A 16537-nucleotide genomic window follows, 5' to 3' on the forward strand; every position below is an offset into this window, starting at 1 on the left:
GGATATTAAGTTGCAGGTTACCTTTGATGGTGCCGATCCGAGGCACTTCTAGGCCGTTCGACCTATGACCCGTGAAGACCACATGTGTTGTGCTGTAGCCTCCCTCTGTAAAACACACTTCGGGACAAAAGTTCTTTGTCAGGCTCTACCGGCAGCGTAATGTAAAAGAAAAAGGGGAAATAATGAAAATCTCAGCCAAAGCTGTAACTTTTAAATGCCCCTTTTTTTTTTTTTAATTTAAAAAAAAAAAAACACTAACGCTAGGCAGGGCGGGGACAGCAGGAAGGAGCACCTCGCCTTCGTGCCATTAATATTATTGTTCTCTCGGTTGCACTTATATATGCACAATATGTATATAAAAGAAGTTGCCGTATAAAGCCCCACTCTCGGCCGTGATTCCGGGGGGCTGAAGGGGCGAGGAGCAGCGTCGCGGCTTTCCAGGACGGGAACCCCGGCCGAGAGGCAGCCGCTGCCTCCGCCCTGCGCGGCTGCGGCTGAGGGACGCGCAACGCCGAGTATTTTGCGCGCCCCGCGCTCTGCCCCGCTGCGTGCCTCACTCTGCAGCCTGCGCAGACCCGGCGCAACGCCCCCAAAATGGGGTCTGCCGCGGCACCCCAGAGGTTTACTAGGTGCATCTTTCGCCACCTGGAGATGCCCATATAAATGTTCGAGTCAGGGGAGAAGCGTCCCAATAAAGCGCGATGGACTTTGTGATACCATTTATGCTGTCATTCATAAATAACAATGCCATATGGTAACCATATTGCTTATACAAGTAAAGCCGTCAAAGTGTCACTATTTGATTTATCTCAACAGCTTCTTCCAACGGTGACGTTCAGCTACAGAGAGAGGGGAAGAGGGGGGCAGAGAGCGCAGAGCAAAATTTGGCCTCGGTTTCCTGAGGCCGCCTCTCTCTTTATCTCTCCCTCTCTCTGTTTGCATATATATACACACACATACATAGGGATTGAAGGATGGAATTTTTTGTCCTTATTTTGTCCCTATTTAAGCAAATCCCCGAAGGGGACATGTGGGTGAGTACCCCACTTTCCCCGGCGAGGCGCGCACTGAAAGCAGCAGCTCCGAACCGTTCCCCCGTAAGTCCCCGTCCCAAACGTGCGGCGGGTCCTGGCCCAGGCAGCCCCGACGGCCGCGGCAGCCCCGACGGCGGGTACGGTGCCGGCACCCTCTCGGGGCCGTGTCTCAGCCCTCAGGCTCCCGCTTGGGTGCATGGGGCGACGAGAACCGGGCGTTTATTAGGAGCAGAAGTTTATTTTTAAGGGTATAAAATATCCATCCCCTGATCCCCCACAGAAAGAAGAGGAGGGGAACCTCGCCGCCAAATCGCCCCTCTCTCTCCCTTTCGTGCACGTGGGCAGCTACGGCCCCCCCCTCCCACACGGAGTCCCGGCGCCTCTGTGCTATCCCCCCGACGGGACGATGAGGGGGGTACCGGGGTTACTCCCCGCCCCTGTCGGTCCCCGCGGGACTGTGACTCCGGACGCTCCCGCCTGCTGCTGGCGGGACTCGTCGCCGGTCACGCGTGTTCTTGTAGGGAACCTCGCCACAGGCTCCCTCACGCCGCAAGGCAGCCCCACGAGGGAAAAAAAAGCCGCCCGCGTTGGGTCGGGCCGCTGGTGACTTATTTTAGCAGATTTGGGGAGATTTGGAGATCTTGCCGAGGAAAGTGGCAATCGCGCTCACTTTCTAATGGTTCCCCAGAAGAATGTTTTACACGTTATAAAATATTGCTCCCCGCTCCCTAACTATCAATAAGAAGTGCATTAAAGACGATTGTTTGTAAATAGTGTTCATGATCATTAGCATACATTTACATAATGCAGCTTACAGCACAACATTATACAGCTGAACACCTCCTAAAGCCGATAGCCCAGGCTCGGTTTCTAGAGGAACCTTGACGAAATATATTTGAGGGCTTCCAGGCTTTTACCCCGCCTCTGCAGCCTCCCCCTATGTCCCTTGGCCGGTTTGCCGGCGAGCAGGGCACCGCGGGAGGGCTCTGCAGCCGGCTCCGCCGCGGGAGCGGGGAGCGGGGCCGACCCCCGACGGGCGCTGCCGGGGCTTGGGGCGGGGGGGGGGGGGGGCACGGCCCGCCTCCCTCCACTTGCAGCCCCCCAGCGCTGCAGCAGCCTGGGCCTGAGCTGGGGTCGGTGAGATAATGGGCTTTAAATTCTTCACGACCCTTTTGGAGCTGGCACAGGCCAAAATTGTCCCGGCCCGGGATGCCACCTTCTCTTCCTGGAGTCCTAAAACCGGGCGAATTTCCACGTGAGTCTTGGCCCATCCCTCCCTCCCCACAGTCGCAGGTCAGCTGCCTATTACCGAGCTATAAAATATTTTCTTTGTTTTATAGCCCCTCATAAAAAGAAATTGATCGGGGGGATATATTTGAATTAAGACATATTAAATCGATGACAGATACATATCACGCTGCGTTTAACAAGAGCGGGACGAGGAGGCGTGCGCAAGGTACCGCGGAGCCGCGATACTACTGTTCGTCACCTCCACAGCGTCTCCCATCAAACCATGACATCCCGGGACCTCGGTCCAGCAACGTGCCCAGAATTTGGGGAGGGCACTGTTTGGATGCACGTATAGAAAATGTATGTATATAAATACACGTATGGACGTACGGCTAGTTTGCCAGGAGAAGTTTTTACTGTGCAATAAAACCATTGAGCAGCCCCTTTTAAAACCCGGGACTTATTTATTCTCGTTCCTTGCCTTGCAGCATCACTGCAACCCCCACCACGGCCAGGCGAGCCGGGAGCACCAGTTCGGCTCCGACGGGGGGGGGCACCAGTGGGTCCCGCTCTCCCTTGGAGTGGGGAGGAAGCCGGGGGCTCCCCGTGGGGCCAGCTCCTGCGCTACAGACCCTGCCCCCCTTTTGGCAGCCGTGGGCCAAATCCTGCGAGTTTTTCGCACGTGAGTAGGGGGGGCAGGGAGGAGGGGAGGGCTGGAGCCCGGCCGGGAAATGCCGAACCAGCACGGGGCTTCCTTTGAACGTGGCTCGGCAAAGGGCAGCGGCGGGGACATGCAGATGTGCTTTGGTCAAGGGGATTAGGTGGCCGGGGAGGGCCGGGAGGTGGTGGTGGTAGGGGGGGGAGTCCATAGGCATCCCCCGCCCCGTTTCCTCTTCTGGCGCGGCGGAGGAGCGTCCCTCGCTGCCCCGCAGGCAGGGAAGGGCAGGCAGCCTGCCTGCACTTTCTAAGGAGCGCGGGTGCGCCAGGAATTCCCAGCCTAAGGAAAGCAGACGACATATCGATAAAGGCCACCTCGCCTCCTGCAGCCGCAGAGAAAAGTCATGGCAACGCTCTTTTCCCCCTCTTTGGTTGGCAGGGAAATCCCCGAGCCTGCACCTCCAAACGGCATCCTCCTCCTTTGTGCGGGAAGGGCAGTTTTGGCGCACCACAAAGCGCTTCACTTTCGAGGACCAACATGCCCCGCACCCCAGGGACGGTCCCATCGCTCCTCCCGCCCGCCCCTCCCCCCACCTCTGCCCCCCTCTAGAGGAGCCCCCACTTTTCCTGCCTTTTCCGTCGAGGGCAGCAGCTTCTGGCAGTCATCTCGCAGCCGGAGACTCCCCCGTTTCCCAGCCCAACCCCCCTCCCTCCTGGGCATCCCAAAGCTTCGAGGGGTGCGGGGCAGCTCTCCCGATGGGGCACCCCAGGAAGGGGCTGCGGGGCACCTCGGAGGAGGAAGCCCCCGAGAACGCGGCGAGCGCACGCTCCCAAAACTTCTTTGTAACGTGCTGCTTGCCTCCCCCACCGGCTCTTTACTCATTCATTTTCTAAAGGAAAGGAATCCCCCCACTTCCCCCGCCACCGCCGCCTTCTTTTTAGGAAAACGTTGGCTGCCTTCCCCGAGCGTTGCCTTGAATCGCCCGCCTTGGGCATGAGTACGGCCTCGCGTGGCTGCGTGGGGGTGTGTGTTGCATCAGCCTCTTAGCTGGGCGCCCCGTCCAGCGCCGGGGGCAGCCGGCGGGGGCCGGGGGGTGTGCAGCAGCCGCTGCACCCGCCGCTGTACACCCCCCAGCCCCCCGCCGTCAGAGGCGGGTGCGCCCCGTCGGGCCCCGCGCGAAGTTTTGCAAGTGCAACTTCGAGGGGCGGCTCGGGGGGGGGGCGACGTTGGCGGGGGGGAAACGGAGGCGGATCCCCGCTGCGCCGGCGGCCTGAAAGGAAGCCAATCGCGCGGCCCCAGCCGCTGTCAATCATCGGGATCCGTCCAATCCCTCCGGTGCCGGCTCTGAGCCGTATTTCCCACCGCTCCGCCGAAGTGTGGTGAGGGCTCTGCCAATCGCGGGCGGCCAGAGCGGGGCCGGGGATGCGCGGAGTTAGGAGCGCAGACAAAAGAAGTTAAAGAGCCGCTTAATATATACATGTTTTTGAAGGCGGGTAGAGGGAAAAAAATAACAACAGCGAGCGTAGATGGGCTTGGCTGTGTCGTTATGGAGCCCCCTTTGAGCAAGAGGAACCCGACACTGAGATTAGCGGATTTGGCAGCGGCTCAGCCCCATCCTCATCAGAACATGACAGGCTTCCCGGGGCTGGGGAACCACCACGTCCACACCCACCACGCGGCCCACCTCCACCCCGGGGACGCGGGCGGCGACCCCGGCGGCGCCCTGACGCCGCTCGGACCCGAGCACATGGCGCAGCCCGCCGCCCTCAAGCTCACGCCCGAGGCGCTCACCGCCGCCGCTTTCGCCGCGCCCGCCGCCACCACCGCTGCCGCCACCGCCGCCGCCACCACCGCCGCCGCCTACGCACCGCCCGCTGCCGCCCTCCCGGGCTACCCGTCGGGGGGGGCGGCGGGCCGGGACTTCCTCCTGCGGCGGGAGCTGCCCGCCGCCGCTGCCGCCGTGCACGGGGCGCTGGGAGAGCAGCACCCGCCCGCCGGCTCCCCCCACCTCCCGCACCCGCCGCCCCACGGCGTCTTCATCTCGGCCGCCGGCACTTACGGCGCGGCCGACGGGGCGCACGCCGCCTTCCCGCCGCCGCCGCCCGGCGAGCAGAGCGCGCCCGCCGGCCGCCACCCGCCGCTCAAACGGGCAGATGCGCCTGGGGCTGGCGGCCGCCGCCGGCGAGCTCTACGGGCGCGCCGAAGCGCACTACGGGGCCGCCGCCGCCTCCTCCTCGGCGCTGCAAGGCTACGGCTCCGTCAACCTCAACCTGGCGGCGGCGGCGGCCGGCCACGGGCATCCGCACCACCCCCATCCCCACCACCACCATCACCACCACATGCCACGTCGGGGCGGCCGCGGCGGCGGCGGCCGGGGCCTTCCTGCGGTACATGCGGCAGCCCATCAAGCAAGAGCTGATCTGCAAGTGGATCGACCGGGAGCCGCCTCCTCCTCCTCCGCCGCCACCACCGGGCGGTAGGAAGCCCTGCTCCAAAACTTTTAGCACGATGCAGGAGCTGGTGAGCCATGTCACCGTGGAGCACGTCGGCGGGCCCGAGCAGAGCAGCCACGTGTGCTACTGGGAGGAGTGTCCCCGCGAAGGCAAGCCCTTCAAAGCGAAATACAAACTCATCAACCACATCCGAGTGCACACGGGAGAGAAGCCCTTCCCCTGCCCCTTCCCCGGCTGCGGGAAGGTCTTCGCCCGTTCCGAAAACCTCAAGATCCACAAGCGGACTCATACAGGTGGGTGCCCTACCCCCCCGCCCGTCGCCTCTATAAGGTTTTTTTTTTTTCCTTTTTATATCTGTTTTTTTTTTCTACCTTTTCCCCTCTCTTTTCCTCTTCTCCTACGCACCTCCGGACATGTGACTTTTTCATGAATAAGTAATTCGGCAGCACACGCACTCGGCCCCTCTGCCCTGCACACACATGTGTGTGTTCCCCCCCATCCCCCCGCACCTTGGGCAGCTCCCTCCCCACCCCCTCCGCCACCCACCTCCCCACACCCCGGCACCGCCGCATACATACACCGATTAATAAATAACGCAGAGCCCGGGGGAGATAAACCGCAGCCCCTGCGGAAGAGCGAGGAGAGGATGAGCGCCTGCCCGGCCCGGTCCCCGCCGCCGCTGCCCGGGGCACCCCGGGGAGCTCACCCCAGGGCTGGGGAGAGCTGCACGGCGGCCCCCCCCCGAAAGACGGCGGTTCTGCTGCCTTTCCTGCCACCTCTGCCGTCGGGGACGGAGGCGGTCGGGGGGCGCTTGGCCCTACGGAGATGGGGCCGCGGGGGCTCTTGGGGGCGCAGTTCCCCTGCGCGGCGGGCGGCGGCGGCCGGGGCTGCCGGTACTGCCGGGCTGCCCCCGCTACCGGGGCTGCCCTGCGACCAGCGCTGCCTGGGCTACCTCCGCTACGGGGCTGCCCCCACTACCGGGGCTACCGATGCTGCTGGATGTGCCCCCCTGCCCGGGCTACCGATGCTGCCGGGACTACCGGGGCTGCCGGTGCTAGCGGAGCTGCCCGTGCCGTTGGGGCTACCGGTAGTGACCCCGCTCCCGAGGATGCCGGTGCTGCCTGCGGCGCAGCCCGCAGAGCCGGGGAGGAAGGCGCCGAGCGGGGAAGGCGCTTGCAAGAGGACACTTCCCACTCTTCGGGGATCTGAGGAGGAAACTTCAAAGCAGTCCCGGTTGCCCGGCGGGGCTTCGGGGAGCGGGAGCTGCGGGAGGAGGGAGCGGCATCCCCGGGGGGTGCCCCGGGGAACAGGCTGGGCCCGGCGCGGGGCTCCTGGAGTGTGTTTGAGCTCTTGAGTCTTTTTTTCTTTCTCTTTCTTTCTCTCTTTCTTGCTGCTTTTTTTTTTGCTTTTTTTTTTTTTTTTTCCTCGGTTTTCCCTTCCTTCTCCTTCCTTGCCACCCCCGAAATACGCATTTCGCTCAGGGTGTAAAAACTCTGCCGAAAACGAACCAAGCCGGGATTTATAGTAGTAGACAAATATTATTCCTCGGAGGACACTTAAGGAAGTGGAGTTGCCGTAATTGCTTTCTTGATTTATTGTGTGCTGCTCGGGAAGAGAAAAGCGGCGACCGTGCGACGTGTTGTTCCCATGTAAAACCAAATGGGCCATGGCGGAAAGGATTATAGATTTTTATCTCCAGAATATGTCAGGCATGAGCCCCTATGTAGCTGCGGAGACCTGAGGATGCCCAGCTCGCTGCGCCCAGAGCTGGGAGGGGGGAGATTTCTCCTGCGGGGGGGGCTGACACATTTGGCGGGGAGGGTGTTAATGGCACCGCGGAACGAGTTAAATGCTGGAGGCCCGTGTTTTTGTCATCTAACCGTCCCCATCTGTCTGGATTTGGAAATCAAAACTTCACCGCGGACCTTTCTGGGCTCCTCAACTCCTTCCCCATCCCAGCTCCAAGAGAGGAAAAGGAGCGAGATCGGGGGAGGCTTGGGAGAAGGGGGGAGAGGGATTCAGTGGGGGAAGGAGTCCCCCAAAATAACCTAAGTATGTATCGGGCACAGTTTGCAGCTCTGAGCTGCGGTCAAGCGTTGTCCCGAGGCCCTGCGTGGGACACGGCGTCTTGCAAAGGATATTTGGAAGAGTTTGCAGCCGGGGGCCACCCGCAGCCCCCGAGAGGGTCCCCACGCGTAAGCCCACGGGGGAAGGCTATATCTCCACACAGAAGGGGCCGTTGCAACAAAGCAGCCCTCGGGGCTCAGGGTGGGGGATCAACAGCCCACCGTCGAATGACAGCTTCGCCCACGGGAGGGTGAAGGGGACATGAGTCTTTCCCCACGCACAGCCCTCAGGTGGACGAACCTTCTGCCCATCCCTATCAGATTAATTACTGTAATTTTGCCGCCTCAGCTTTAATTTAGTCATGTGCAGCCTGGGAGCAGGAGAGATTTACAAATTATTCGTTTATTACGGATATTTTTGGGAGGAAGGGGGGGAAATAATAACTCCATAATTGTATCATTAGCGGATTTTGCGCGTTTCTGGTAATCCTGCAGGAAGAAGAGTATGTCGGTAATTCAGGAGGCATTTTGTTGCTTGTTTTTTTCCCCCTTTTCCTCGAAAGCATCACCTGGGAGCTACACATCACGCCCTTCGCTTCAGCCCCATTTTGGGGACAAATCACTGTCCTCACCCTGGGCAGGGGCTGCATCCTAATGGGACCCCCCCCCCTTCAAAATCACTGCCGACTCGCCGGAGACGGTGCTCAGGGTCGCCATGCTTCCCCTCGACCATCCCCCCCTCCCCACCCCCAAAAAAGGGTGACCCTAAAGCCCCTCCATGGCCCCCCGCCGCCGGCACTGTTGCTGCCGGGAGGAGTCAGGGGACAGCGCCCGGCAACTCGCTCCCTTCCTTGGGTTGAAACCACCTACAAATGGTTAAACTCTGACGTGAAGCCCTCGTCAGCGTTCCAGGGACACTCCGGGATCTTCCTCCCTCCTGGATTTATGTGGAATTGGACCGTCGTGATCCGGAGGCTGGCGAGGAAGGAGCTACCCGGGGGCTGTGCACCTCGAGGGTGTGCACAGCCCCCGGGAGGGTGCCCACGCGTGAGCCCACGGGGAAAGGCACTTCCCTAAAGCCCCTGGGCGGGGGGACGACACGCGGTTTCGGTCTGGCGGATCGGAGCATCTGCGCTTGGGGGCTCTGCGGGCCACTGCCGGCAGCGGGACGTGTAAGCCTGCATCCTTGGGGTAACACACATATAAACCGGCCAAACCCTTCGGTAGATTCGCTTTCTTTCTCCAGGAAAAAAAAAAAAAAATCATGAACAAACGAGGTGACTCGAGATTTGTCTCGGTGGGAGTGGGAGCGTGCGGAGCTTTCTGTGAGCGTGAAAACTCCACTTAAACACGCGATACATTTTCTTAACATCTTTTAAAGGATAAACTTGCTCTTTCTAGTGCTACCACTTCGCTGGTAGGTGAGCCGAACTTAATTGAAAAAGTTGACGTGTAAATAGGCTGCGGGGGCACATGTTTCTGTAGTAACAGCCGAGAAATAGGTAGTTTTTAAAAATAAAAAAAAAAATCGTTTTCTTTTTCCATTATTATTTTGCTAAACATGATACGATTTTACAAACGGAAGGAGCAGTAAAAATCGCCTGGTGAAAATTAGAAAATGTTCACTGAGAGAGCTGCTGGGTTGTTCTTTCTGAGCGCTCAGAGCAAAACAGATCTGAAACCACGCATCAGCCGTGCCTAAACCGACAGCATTTTTAACTCAAGAGTCGCAATAGTCGTGACAAGGATTATCAGTGCAGGTCTGTCTGCTCCGGGCTCACGTGTAGCATGGCAGGGAGAGAAAAAGCTGCTGTAGGAAACTCAAGTCCGTGTGTAGCACAGGGATCCGGCGCGGTTTTTTCCCCTTGGTCTCTCAGCAATAGGCATTTTCGGGAACTATGGGGAAGTGTCAGTCCGGGGCACGGCTGTATGTACCAGAACATACATGTCTCAGGGCATGGTATGTCAGGAGCGGAGGGGGCGGGGGGGGTGAAAGGTGCGCCAGGCAAACCCGCCCCGGGCTGATTTTCACAACCCCTTTAACTGTTAAACAATGCGTAAAGCTCTTAAAATAGATCGGCCGGAGATTTTTAGACCCAAATTAGCCTGAGGTAAGCAGCTGCCGTCACAGCAGCCCGCTGCTGTCATCCCCAGCGTCCGGGCTGCTCTCCCGAGCCTGCAGGTTCCCAGTGCGGGCTGCTGGGTGCTCCCTCTTTATATGGGGATGCTGAAACAGGTGTTCCTTTTCTTTCCCTCAAACTAATTATTCCCCCAGCATAGTGCCGCATTGGGAAAGGATTACGCAGGAGATGTGCCAGGCGAGCCAGGCTGCCGGCAAACGCCAGCCCTCGCAGGCGAAGGCATTGAGAGGTTTTGTTTGGGCTTGGTCATTAGAGCGGTAATGAAGGTTTCTCGTGTGCGAGGGGAGCGCAGCGGAGGGCAAACAAGGCAGGGCCCCGCCGCCGCCAGCCTGGAGGGAGCTCCGGGCTCGGAGGCCGGCAGCGACATGTCACAGTTTGCAAAACACGGGGGGAAGATGGTAAGCCTCGGGCATGTCACGACTGTCGTGAGGGAGAAGAAAAAAGGGAAGGAGAAGGAGGGAAGGGGAGGCTTTGCTCTGCTGCTCGCCCCCGGAGGCCACGCTGTGGAGGGGCTGCAGCGGGCGGCGGTGCGGCAGGCAGGGGCGGGCAGGGGTGCGGGTAGGGCCGTGCCCCCGCCCGCCGGTAACGGTGCCGTTGCTGTGTCCCGGCAGGGGAGAAGCCCTTCAAGTGCGAGTTCGACGGCTGCGAGAGGAAGTTCGCCAACAGCAGCGACCGCAAGAAGCACTCCCACGTCCACACCTCCGACAAGCCCTACTACTGCAAGATCCGCGGCTGCGACAAGTCTTACACTCACCCCAGCTCCCTGCGGAAGCACATGAAGATCCATTGCAAGTCCCCGCCGCCCTCCCCGCCGCTGGGCTCCCAGGGCTACGCAGCGGCGGGGCCCCCCGACGGCCCGCTGCCCCCCGAGGCCGACCCGGCCGCCGAGCCGCCCCGCGGCCGCGCCGCCGCCCTCTCCCCGCCGGTCACCAACCTCAGCGAGTGGTACGTCTGCCAGGCCGGAGGGGCTCCCCGCCGGCCCCGCTCCCCCTCCAGCCGCGACACTTCCCCGGCCTCCGAGGAGGACGAGCCCCACAGGACCTCGGGGGGCAGAACCGCTCCCTAGGGCTGGGCTGAGCAGTGCTGAGCCGTGCCGTGCTGTGCTGCCGGGGGCCCTGGCCCTGTCACGCTGGCCCAGGCTGCAGCGGTAGCTGCCTGGCAGGGGGGGCTGGTGTGGAAGTGCCATCAGGTTTGACTCGTGCTATTTATTCCGTGTATGAAACCCTATGGTGTTTGTACGGTAACTAATTTAATTAAAGAGGCCTCTTTTTTTTTTTTCTTTTGGTAAGAAAAAGCATTAATAACGCCACGCTGGGCCATCTTGGCGACCGGAGCCACACGCTTTGCAGGGGGACGGTGCCAAGGGAGATGCCCGGCTCCCAGCCTGCCCATGCTGTACTGCTCTTGACAAGAGAGCGAGCCGGGAGAAAGGCTGCGAGCTGGCAGAGCCCTGCCATTCCCTGGAGTGGCTCTGAAATACTTTAGCTGCCACCCCAGCGCCTTCTCTTCAGCCTGGGTAAAGCCACAGGTTTGCAGAGGCCTCCTGACTGTAAAGAAGCACCTGCTGAAGCTCCAGCCAGTCGAGGACAGGTTACGCATCCCTTAAAATAAAATAAAATAAATGCATTTTTTTTTCCCCCTCTTATTGCAGTTCAGCTCCTTTGTAATTGTTGGTTTCTCTCCCAAGTTGTGGGGTCCCTCCTGCACCCGGCATTTTCTCTTCAGACGACTTTCTTTCTCCCTTAGCCGTAACCACGTGAAAACGATTTAGGGAAGGAAAGACAAAAGATGCAGCACTCCCTTACTGCTCCTCCACAGTTTGTACGTGTATGGCTCCTAAAACGTAGCTGGAGAATAAAGGAAACCCGCTGCTATTTGACAACTGCGATACTGTGATACATTTTGGTTTTTTTCCTAAAAAAACGTATGAAAACTGACAGCAAATTTCCCTTTTCTTGGGTTCGTATTATTATTACTCTGGTTAGAATTTCTTTTTTTTTAATGTTTGTCTCACAGAGGAAGACTTCGCCTCTAGCTCCCTCCAGCCCCCTGTGCAGCCAGTTCGTGGATTGGGGGGGGAGGGAGCAGCCCCCCGGGCCCGACGGGTGCCAGAGGGGAGGGGGGCATGGGGATGGGGGAATAATTTTTTTATTATTATTTTATATACAAATATATATTTTTAGGCTTATTTCCATTCTCCAGCTGAGCCGCTGCCTATGCGGACTCTTGCTTTTCACCATCCTTTGGCTTTGGCCGGGCAGAGTCACCTGGGAGGAAGGGACCAGAGCTGCTGGGAAAGAAATAGAGGGGAGAGCAGGCTGGGGTCGGGGTGCCCACTCCCCCACACATCCCCCCAGCGGCCGAGGGGCTGCGGGGCCGGGGGGGACACTCCAGCCCCTCGTCCGTCCGTCAGTAGCGGGGCACAAATAAACTGAAGAGCACTAATACCTCCTCAGAGACCCCGAGAGGAGAAGCGGCAGCCTCCCTCCCTCCCCTCCCCCAGGGCTTGTGGAAATGTGTTTTGTGTGCCGTGAATGGTGGATGTCGTCTTGTCATTGTTAATAACGTGTATGTGAACGCGATTATTTTGTACAGTCGAATTAATTTATTTTCTGACATCATCCTTTTTTTTTTTCCTCCCCTCCTTTTTTTTCCTCCCCCCCGCCCCGCTCCCGGAAGAGTACAGAGCACACCAAAGAATTCTTGTATTAATTTTGGTGATAGACTGTTGTTTATGATGCTGTGGTTTGTACAAAAAAAAAATCATTATATTTTTCAGCTTACTTGAGTGAACGATGTAATGTGAAACAGACTCTTCCTGCATGTCCTCCATGCCGTGTGTTGGTGCTGATATATATATATATAGTTCATAGACATATTATATTATTAGTACAGTGCATGGTGCTGTCACTCTGGAAGCCTTTAAACATTGTCTTCGTATTGTTGTGTTGGATCTAAAGAAGCAGGCGTTCCTTTAAAAACAAACAGAAAACTTGAATAGAAAATAATTTTTTAAAGTTCATTCGATTTGCTTTTTATTCATTTTTCAAAGCCCATTTGAATAAATAGAAAATAATAAAGTAAGGTATGGACTTTTTAAAGAATAATTTATGTAATGTAATCTTATTAGAGATATTTTGGTGCTGATTTATAAACGATTTTTTTTAATTTATGCATTTTTTTCAAGAACAGATTGCACTATACATTACTACATGGCAGGGTTTATAAACTATGGCTCGGGGGGATATATCACTATTTTTATGTACTTGCTACACGTAGGGTCACACACTTGCCCATCAATTTTATGACACGATACCTCCTAAATAAAATAATACTAATTTAAATTTTTGCATCTCTGTAAACCCCATAAAAAGAAAAAAAAATTATCATGCAAATGAATAAAAATATTATTTCTATGTATTGCATGTGCCTTACTGACAGACGAGGGGCAGAGACAGACCAAAACATCCCCCCCCCAGCAGGTAGAGTCAGAGAAAGTCCCAGCCTCACAGCGCGGCAGGAGCAGCACCCGGAGATTTAGGGGGAGCCTGAGATACCCCGGCTTTCCCCAGCGAAACCTGTGAGTCAAAACGGTTCTCCGGATTGCCGTGTCGGTTTGCAGCCAGGCAGAGGGAGGATGCTCTGGGCCCAGCCACCCCTGCCTCCCCCCGCGGCTGCAGGCTTTGCTCCTGGAAGTCAGGCGGGCTAATGGCGGGGGGGCGCAGGTTTGGGGGGTTACCTCCTCATGATGGAGCAATTGGGGGCTCTCTTGATGGTTGTCCATGCAGAGGGGGAAGAGAGGCACAGACGGACAGACAGATAAATAGATAGGAGACAGAAGTCAGGCATTTATACGCACGATATTCTTCATCTCTCTCAAGGACAGCTAATCAAAATATCAAATCAAGTCAATTAAAATGTTAATACTTCTGTTGGGGAAAAAAAAAATCTTCCTGGCAGTCTCCTTCTCTTGCAGATAAAAATAGCGTTACTCTTCAGTAGAAGACATAGTGGCAAAACTGTATGCCAGAGGATTATTCTGAAATACAGAGTCAGGCCAGGCGAGAAGTAACGCCAGGAGATCACTGGAATGGGGGGGAAAAAAAGTTTTCAGGAGCTCAGTGAGGACACACGTTTCTCGTTTCGAGAGAGGAAAACTGAGTGAAACCCGCTGTTGGAAAAAATCCGGGCAGAGTCGTGTGTCAGCGTCCTCCAGGATTATTTTTTTTTTTTTAATAAAATAAATAAAACTAGAACAGGATGATTTTTTTTCCCCCTGTAATTTACCGGTCCTCGAAAATGACTGGTCAAAATGTCAAGAACAGTTTCACCAAAAGGTTAGAGTGTTTTTCAAGTCAGTTTTGTTAAATGTGGTAAAGGTGAAACAGGTTGCAAAGAGTTGTTTCAAGTAGAATGACAATAACCAACATACGAAGCAGAAAAATACTCATAAATGAGGGCTCCAATCAGTGGGAAAACTTATAGCTCCCTAATGAAGTTTCTTGTGAAAAGGAGGGCGACACAAAGCCACTGAGACATGAATCATTCATGGGAAATATAAAAGATAAAAGATATCTGACAATGAGCAGAACCTTGTATAGAGTGTCTAAAACAAGTTTCCCCTTCTTATTTTCTGCTCCCCCCCCCCAGCCTCCTCTCTCCTAGTGTTCCCTGCCTGCCCTATAGAGTTAACATTGACCAGTGCACGTCCTGCCCCACTTCAAAGTAATTTAGCCCAGAACGGAAGGCTTGGCGCTTGGACAATCTTCATGGTGTGTTAAGATTTCTATGGCAATTGGCAAGCAAGACGTTCCCATCTGAATATGGCTCAAAGAAAGCCACTTATTGACACCGAGTTGGCCATCATCAAAGACTTCATCTTTTCCTGGGCGAAAACGTGGTCCTAGCAAACACTGTTTAAATCATCTACCTTTGTAGTCGGGGCTGCGAGACATCTCGCCACACACTAGTGCTGGCGCTCGGCCCTTTAAAGGCTGGAGAGGCGGCAGCGAAGTTTGAAGTGGCTCAGAAATTTCGGGAGTGTGGGAAATGGCCTTGCGGGGCGGAGGGGTGGGGGGGGATAAGCGGGACGAGCTCTCGGCGGAGAGCCGGGGGGCTGCGCCCCTCAACGCACCCACCACGGGCGGGGGTGTGTGCTTTGCTTTTCGGGGGGCTGCTGGGGGAGGGGAGAACCAAGGATTATCAGGGTTTTTCTCCGCGTGTTTCGTGCTGCTAGAGATGCGGCCAGGGAGTTGTAAAGAGCTGGGAAGGATGGACTGTCAGCTCCCCCCCCGCCACCCAAGGAAAAATATTTCCAGGTACAGCAGACCAGGAGGGGTCAGAGACTGTGCTGGCACCCACGGACACACTCACACACACACGCTCCCCCCTGGCTCGGACACCCAAAGCCCGGCGGGGCGCTGCCCCCACTCCCCCCCCCCCCCCCCCCCCGCACCCCGCGTACCGCCGGCACACACAACCACGCTCCCGCATTCACACACACACACCCCGCAAGTGCCTAATCAGGCAGGGAGAAGTTCAAAGGCAGGTTCTTTGAAATTCAAACTACTGCTTTTATGGTACATCAACATGGAGCTTTAGGATTGCTATGGCAATGAGCGCAGCAAAAGCAAGCTGCATTTAAAATAGTCCACCTCGATTCGAGACACTCTATTAAGATACAGTTGCATTGACCTTTAGTTTCATGCCGTGTTAGCGCAGTCAATATTCACTTCATCAGAACGTCTCATATTTTTTTTTTGGCCTCTCTCCCACCCCCCCCTCCTTTTTTAGGACCCCCCCCTCCCCAACTTCAGCAGGTAAACAAACAAACAAATAAGCGGGGAAGAAGCTCCAGCTCCTCTCCTCCTCCTCTGCCCCCCCCCTTTTTTTTTCCCCACCTAAGCACTTTTATTTGCAGAGCGATTGTCCTTTGTTTATTTAATACAAGTACTGTGTGAATGGTGAAAAATAAACACGATGAAAAATAACCAAACAGATGATTCCGCCAAGTGAAAAAGCCCGGACTTAATAAAAGTGTGAAGCAGTCACCGTTGAATGAGAAATCCTTTGAAGTGGAACTTATTATAGGAAGAATACTTTTTGGTTTCCCTAACGACGCTGATGAATTGAAAGGGCTCGCCTTTGTCAACGATTTGTTCTCCTTTGCCGGGATGCCCGCAGAAATTACTTACATGGGCTGCCTTAACATGCAGCCTGCAAATCAGTAACTTCCCAGCTCAGACTCGCAGACGCCGCTCTCCTAAGGACAAAAAGAAGTCAGGAGGAAAACACCCCAACCTTTCACTCAGCCTCTTATTTTGGGGGGTGGGAGGTGGGTGCGGAGGGAGGAAAGGGGGTTTGGGACCGGGGGGAAGGCGGGTGTATCCCCTCCCTGAGTCCCGCCCCGCAGGCACCCGGAGCGGGACCGCTGCTGCGCTCCGGCCCGGCCCCGGCTGGAGCAGGGGGGCGGCGGGGCTGCTCTGGCAGCGCCGCGTCTCCCTCCCCCCCCCCCCCCCCCCCCCCCGCTCCCCCTTTTTTTTCCTCTGTCAAGTGATTTTCCCAGGCAGAGACATATTTAATAAGGGTCGTTTATTACGAAGGCGCTTTGAAGGGTCGCCCCTGAAGCCCTGTGTCCATTAAAAACATGGAGGTGACATTTAAACCTCGTTTTAAAGGAGCTCTGGGGTAGTTCAATGAAAGGCAACTCGTTTGTCTTATGAGCTTGGAAACAACCTCCCTTCTCCTTTTGACCACATGGCATAACTCAAAAACAATAGTTCAAAAGTAAAATGGCATCGTGGTGTTCAGCCTCAGACAGGCACCCATCTAGCCGGAGAGAAAAGGGATAGTCCATAACACAATGTGCTTTTTGTGTCCGACTCTGTCACAAGGATTTCGTTGTTTGCTTTAGAGGCTGCGCCTGTTATACTTTCTTGAAAGTGCTTGTGTTAAA

At 56.3% G+C, this 16537-nt stretch overlaps 2 protein-coding genes across 2 annotated transcripts in view; one reads left to right on the top strand and one right to left on the bottom strand.

Annotated features, from left to right (window-relative positions):
• Positions 1-16537, bottom strand: part of PCCA (propionyl-CoA carboxylase subunit alpha) — a 566570-nt gene that overhangs the window by 359015 nt on the left and 191018 nt on the right. The window lies entirely within an intron of this gene.
• Positions 4400-10648, top strand: ZIC5 (Zic family member 5). Its single transcript, XM_068395395.1, is given in 4 exon segments — positions 4400-5065; positions 5067-5241; positions 5282-5668; positions 10194-10648. Coding segments are annotated over 4 exon segments (1683 nt in total).

Source organism: Nyctibius grandis, chromosome 2 (assembly GCF_013368605.1).
Source record: "Nyctibius grandis isolate bNycGra1 chromosome 2, bNycGra1.pri, whole genome shotgun sequence".
In the NCBI taxonomy this organism is placed as follows: Eukaryota; Metazoa; Chordata; class Aves; order Nyctibiiformes; family Nyctibiidae; genus Nyctibius; species Nyctibius grandis.